Consider the following 6,182-nt stretch of genomic DNA (forward strand, 5'->3'; position numbering starts at 1 on the left):
CGCCGCCCCCCTGCCCTCCATCCAGGATCTGTACCTCTCAAGAACCAGGAAACGGGGAAAATCATCACAGACCCCTCACACCCTGGACACAGACTTTCTCTACCTGCTGCCCTCTGGCAGACAGTACAGAAGCCTGCAGACCAGGACCACCCGACATAGGAACAGTTTCTTTCCCCTCACCATCTCCCTCTTAAACAGTTGAACTGTCACACTGCTCACACTGCCAGACTGCAACTGCACCTTATGTACATTCTGTAGTATTCATTCCATTTCATTTTATCCTGTATTTTATGTGTATAAAATTTAGATGCTGTGATTTCAATATTAATTTAAAAAAAAATGACCACTGAGGGTGGCACAGTGGTGCAGTGTTTAGTATTGTTGTCTACACGTCAAGGAGGTTCTGGTTTTACACTTCCTGGTTGGCTGAGGCCTTACTGCGTGAGGTTTGCTTGTTTTCCCCGTACCTGCGTAGGTTCAAAATCCTTAAAGCAACTTTGTTTACTAATCCTGCCCTCCATGCCCCTCCCACCTAAATATACAACTACTTAAAGGCACCTGGAAAGGTCCCAATGAGATTAAATGGATAAAATCCCTGCTGCTTGTCCTGATCTTCTGGTCGTAAAGTCCAATGTGTTGTCTTTGCTGTAACAAACAGAGGAAATTCCTTCTGTCCCCTAACTTCCAGGAGTCACCATATCAGCCACAGCTGAGCCATCAAACAGGAAAACCCCGTTTTCCCTGGGATGTCAGAAGTGGCTGCAGGATCAGATATTCGTGGATTTACCATGTGTTGATTACATCCCTTTCTCAGAGTCTTTCTTTTAATGGTTGTTTTCCTCTTTCTGTTCTGTTGCATTTCCTGTCTTGGACCACAGCTGATATGGCTTGCTCAGAGAACGCTCAGCTGCAAACATGTTTGCAGAGCTCCTGCTATAGTGTCAGCTCTCTCTCAAAGTGCACAAAGGGTAATAAAACATTCCCATTTTCTCAGGAAAAAACAGCCAAAGCGTGGAGCTCACTGAAGAATCTGGACTATCCTGGGATTAAAGATGACTGCCCTAAAGGTGAGAAGACACCCAAACCCCAGCAAAACATGAACTTAAATGTAGGAGGGAAAGTGTTTTACATTCCAAGAATGTGTGCAGTTAGATATCCTAACACTCGAATAGGTTCCTTAGCTCTCTGCCGGGACCAGGCAAAACTCCTCACCCTCTGTGATGACTACTCTGTGTGCAGCAACGAGTTCTTCTTTGACCGGGATCCTGCCTTCTTTCACCACATCTGCCATTTCTATGCAACCGGAGTGCTTTGGATCATAGTGGAAATGTGTCCCATCAGCTTTGAGGAAGAAATTGCATACTGGGGCCTGAGCCTGAAGGACACACAGCTCTGCTGTTGGATGGTGTTTCAGGAGAAGGTAGATGAGTTGAAGGAGAACCTGGAGGTGGAAAGAGAACTAATGGCTGAGGTCGAGGTAAAGTACAATGATGATTATTTCAAGGACATGATGTTTGGGGACGTTCGGATGACTATGTGGAACATTGTGGAGAATCCGTACTCGTCAACTCTTGCGAAGACTTTCACTCTGCTCTCTAACCTTTTCGTGCTCTTGTCCATCGCTTCAATGTGTCTCAACACTGTGGAAGAACTACAGTCGTACAGAATCGATGACAAAACCTACATGGAGTGGGGAGAGATCGTCACCATTGTGTTCTTCACCTTTGAGTATTTGATTCGTCTCATCACCACTCCTGACATTGTATTATTTTTGAAGAGCGGACTTAACTTTGTGGACATGGTTTCAGTCATGCCTTATTTTGTCCAGATCATCTTTGAAGCCTTTACTGACTCCGAGGATGTGAGTGCACAAGAAGACCTCAGGGCCATGGCCCGGGTCAGTAAGCTCAGCCACGTCCTCAAAATTGTCAAGTTGCTGCGGATCTTTCGGATTTTGAAGCTAGCCCGCCACTCGACCGGCATGAGGGCCTTTGCATTTACTCTGCGGAGGTGCTACCAGGAGGCCTATTGCATTTTTCTCTTTATCGCCTTGGGAATCTTCACATTCTCTGCTCTTCTGCATTCAGCAGAAAGGGAAACCGAAGGCTCTCCCATCAGCAGTATCCCGTACGCCTGGTGGTGGGCAGCAGTAAGTATCACTGTCTGTAGCTATAAACTCCACATCTCCACGTCTGCCTTTGACTTTTTCTTTCTAAGCAAACATCTGCCTATTATGTGCGCTAATAAAAGGAAGGTTCAACACCAGCCGGCCAGGCTTCTACCTTTCTACCTTTAAAAACCCGCCTTCCAGCCAAATGGCTTTTAGCTAGGCTTTAGCTTCAGCCAAGTGGAAGCTAAATTGGCTAGTCATTCATATGTAAATTAGGTTGTTATCTGGGAATTCTGGAGGGGAGTGGGGGTGTGTGAATGAGGGGGTGGGGGAGCTGCTAAAAGCTGTGAACTTCCTTTTGTGTTCGTCTTGATGCATTCTCAATCATCCAGGGAAATAAATCTCCAAAAGTCACCAACTTGGAGTGTTTCAGTTTGCCATCTTAGGGAGAAATCAACAGACATGGGTGTATGTCCTTTGTTGCTGAGATTTATTGATAAAAACAGTACAAAAAACCAACCATTTGTACACATATTTACAAATAATAATAAAAAGTGAGTGAGTACATTTCAACATTTTCAGCAATCACTCACAATCCTGGCACTGCCATGGTATCTGTAGTCTGCATTTCCAGTGTGTGGGGATCATTTGTCACCAACTGCATCACGTGCTACAACCCTGGTCTACATATCACCGTTGATGAACAGCTTTTCCCATCAAAGACTCGGTGCTGTTTCCTGCAGTATATTGCAAGTAAACCTGACAAGTTTGGGATCAAGTTTTGGGTGGCTTGCGACCTAAAATCCAAGTACATTTGCAATGTCTTCCCATATCTTGGCAAGGACCCCAATCGTCCCAGTGGGGAGAGACTTTCTGAAAATGTAGTAATGAGGCTGATGGAACCATTCCTAGACAAGGGCAGAAATGTTACCACGGACAATTTTTTCACATCGCTTTCACTTGCGCAAAAACTTCTTAGACGGAAAACCACCATCCTCGGCACAGTCAACAAGATTCGCAGGGAAATTCCTCAATCCACTAGACAGACAGATCGCAATGAATTCACCACTCAGGTATGTTGCAGGTCTTTTGTGGTTCTATGTTTATGTGTTTCATTGTGTGTAAAAGGGCTATGGAAATAACCATTTATCTTATTTCTTAGGTGTTTTCAACCTCTGCTGCCACGCTGACGGCGTATGCGGCCAAACGGAAGAAGACAGTCTATATTCTTAGCAGCATGCACAGCGTGGTTCAGACTGATAACACTACCAAAAGGAAGCCAAACACTGTCTCCCTTTACAACAAAACAAAGTGTGGCGTGGATGTGATGGACCAGATGGTTCGGGAGTACACTGTCCGCAGAGGAACACGGCGCTGGCCAGTTGCCGTGTTTTATAACATGATTGACATGGCAGCACTGAATGCACATGTGCTGTATCAAGCATGCACCGGGACGAAGGAAAGACGGGTGGACTTCCTGGTGGAGCTTGCAAGAGAGTTGGCTCACTCTCATGTAGCTGGGAAGAAGGCAAGAAAAGAACAGTTGCTTTGGACACAACCCTCCACACCTAGCCCTGGAAAGAGAGCCATGTGTCAGGTCAAACACAAATGCAAGAACAATCATGCCACTGTGCGATGTGTTCACTGCTACAGATACACATGTGGTAAATGCAGAGATACCATGGCAGTGCCAGGATTGTGAGTGATTGCTGAAAATGTTGAAATGTACTTACTCACTTTTTATTATTATTTGTAAATATGTGTACAAATGGTTGGTTTTTTGTACTGTTTTTATCAATAAATCTCAGCAACAAAGGACCTACACCCATGTCTGTTGATTTCTCCCTAAGATGGCAAACTGAAACACTCCAAGTTGGTGACTTTTGGAGATTTATTTCCCTGGATGATTGAGAATGCATCAAGACGAACACAAAAGGAAATTCACAGCTTTTAGCAGCTCCCCCGGACAAACAAGGAGGCAGTTGGCAGTTAGAAATTAGCAATCATTCTCACACACCCACTCCCCTCCAGAATTCTCAGGTAACAACCTAATTTACATATGAATGACTAGCCAATTTAGCTTCCACTTGGCTGAAGCTAAAGCCTAGCTAAAAGCCATTTGACTGGTAGGCGGGTTTTAAAGGTAGGTTTTAAAGGTAGAAAAGCCAACTGGCTGCTCTCGGGGGCTCTAAGTGTCAAAGAAATGTGTACTACAGCACCTAACCCAAACCAGCCGCTTATTTCCTTTTGCAGTCTTTTTTCACCTACCTACTCTTCCCCTGAGCAATAAGTTGAACGTTCTAACACCTACAAGTGTGACTTTCACCTGTCTAGAAATGTAAATACTCTCTAGATCAAAGGTTATTATTCCACTACTTATTAGTCAAACACAGAAATTAATTGATTTTCACAAATGTAACATGCAGTGATCTGTACTTATGTTTGGCTTAAAAAACTAAATTCTTCTCAGCATTTTTTTAGTCTATTTGCATAAATTTCTTAAATGTCATTTCATGAAAGGCAAACCCTGCCCAAACGGTTTTCTCATAAAGAATTAGAAGATGGCAATCCTAACACTGGTCAACGGAAGTGGTCTGCTGTCTGTGCTTTTTCTTAAGTATTTTGACACCTGCTAGAGCCACAAAGAGGCTAGGGTGTAGGTTTTGATGGAAGCAGCAGCCTTATTGTACAGAACTGTCCAATAAAGTTACACATTTTAATGTTTATACTTGCACTGCAGACTTCAGATAATGTCTTTGTGTTGCTTTTGAAGTGAAATTAAACAAGTAAGTGTCGATTCAGCAGACATTTTCAAGGCCAGCTGTACTACTTGTTAGTGTAAACTTTTAATTCATTCTTAGAATCAAAAATAACTCTGATTAAAGGAAACATTCCTGGAAACTGAACATAGGATTTTGTTTCCCCTTTTCTCTCTCAGGTCAGTATCTCCACTGTGGGCTACGGGGATGTGGTTCCTGTAACTATCCTGGGCCGCATCGTGGCCTTTGGATGCATTACTTTTGGGATAATCCTCAACGGCATGCCGATTTCTTTCCTGTTTAACAAGTTCTCTGATTACTACAGCAAACTAAAGACCCAAGCTTACAATTCTACCTCAGTCCAGCGCCGCTTTCAGCTTAAGAAGAGACTCAAGCGTAAAATGGATGCATGGTTCCATCCCTTTGAAGAAGATGACACCACAGCCCAATCCCCATGCTAAGTGCATCTCATACATGACCACTGTGTACTGTGAACGTGCTGCAGCCTCAAGCTGCCTTCAAAAGTTAAAATGTGGTGCAAAAAAATTAAACCTAGCACATGTGAACGAGGGCAGGAAGAGGAAGTGGAAAGTTTCTTTGTACTGATGCAATTTCAGGCCTGGTAGTTTCACAACTACCACATGCACCACTGTTTCTTTTTCATTTTGTATGTATCTTGTATGTAAGTAATTCATGCGATTGAAAAGGAGCCTGGATGTCCAACCCAGGTATTTTAACCTCAGGTGAATCCATCGTGATGCTTATCTTCCACCTGACACCAGTGAATTATAAATAATGAATGCCTGCCAATGACACCTTCTTTTTTAAGTATGTGTCACATGCGACTGCGACATACCAAACAGGGCTAAAAGGGGTTTCTGGTTACCATATAGGTTACACTGTAGATTTCCCGCTAAAGCAAAATTGTACTAAGGAATAACGACCTTGACACGATGTTTTGGTGAAGGTCAAATCAAACGTTTCTGGATAAAATGTGAGCAGGTTTTGACATGTGCCAAGAGGAAAATGTATTCTCTCTGTTCCCAAATGACTTGGGATTAATAAAAACAAATGAATACAACAAAACTTGCATCTATTATGTTGCAGTATGTTAGCCTCAAAGGTTAAGTAATAAATTACCAACAATTTTTAAAAACTGTCCTTAAAATAGATGTTTATTGAAAGAGAGTTGCATTTTCTGTGCAGTTTCTTTACACTCACGTCACTGCTTGATGCCTGATAAAAGAAAATGTTTATATGGCCTTATCTGAGCTCTGTACCAGGAAAATAAAAGGTCATTTTCACATTTAATG

At 43.0% G+C, this 6,182-nt stretch overlaps 1 protein-coding gene across 2 annotated transcripts; it reads left to right on the plus strand.

The window, feature by feature from the left end:
• The first annotated feature begins 591 nt into the window (after positions 1–591).
• Positions 592–5,887, plus strand: LOC146653136 (potassium voltage-gated channel subfamily V member 2-like). Of its 2 annotated transcripts, none has more exons than XR_014907562.1 (2): positions 592–3,183; positions 3,273–3,916. XR_014907562.1 is itself a non-coding variant. In XM_085381937.1 (2 exons), the coding sequence occupies exons 1-2, from the start codon at positions 632–634 to the stop codon at positions 5,328–5,330; spliced, it is 1,800 nt and encodes a 599-aa protein (XP_085238063.1). In that variant the 5' UTR covers positions 592–631; the 3' UTR covers positions 5,331–5,887. The 2 variants fall into 2 exon arrangements, 1 of the variants encoding a protein (XP_085238063.1); XM_085381937.1 differs by lacking the exon at positions 3,273–3,916 and adding an exon at positions 5,049–5,887 and having other exon boundaries at positions 592–2,149.
• Positions 5,888–6,182: the final 295 nt, after the last annotated feature.

The sequence above is a fragment of the Rhamphochromis longiceps genome, linkage group LG15 (assembly GCF_057381845.1).
Source record: "Rhamphochromis longiceps isolate RC_006_pf linkage group LG15, R_longiceps_female_GT1.1, whole genome shotgun sequence".
Taxonomy (NCBI): domain Eukaryota; kingdom Metazoa; phylum Chordata; class Actinopteri; order Cichliformes; family Cichlidae; genus Rhamphochromis; species Rhamphochromis longiceps.

Bases quoted from the DNA above. Each gene is read 5' to 3' on its own strand.
- LOC146653136 (XM_085381937.1), top strand. From the start codon at position 632: ATGTGTTGTCTTTGCTGTAACAAACAGAGGAAATTCCTTCTGTCCCCT. The intron at 2,150-5,048 runs GTAAGTATCACT...TTTCTCTCTCAG, and splicing joins ACGCCTGGTGGTGGGCAGCA to GTCAGTATCTCCACTGTGGG.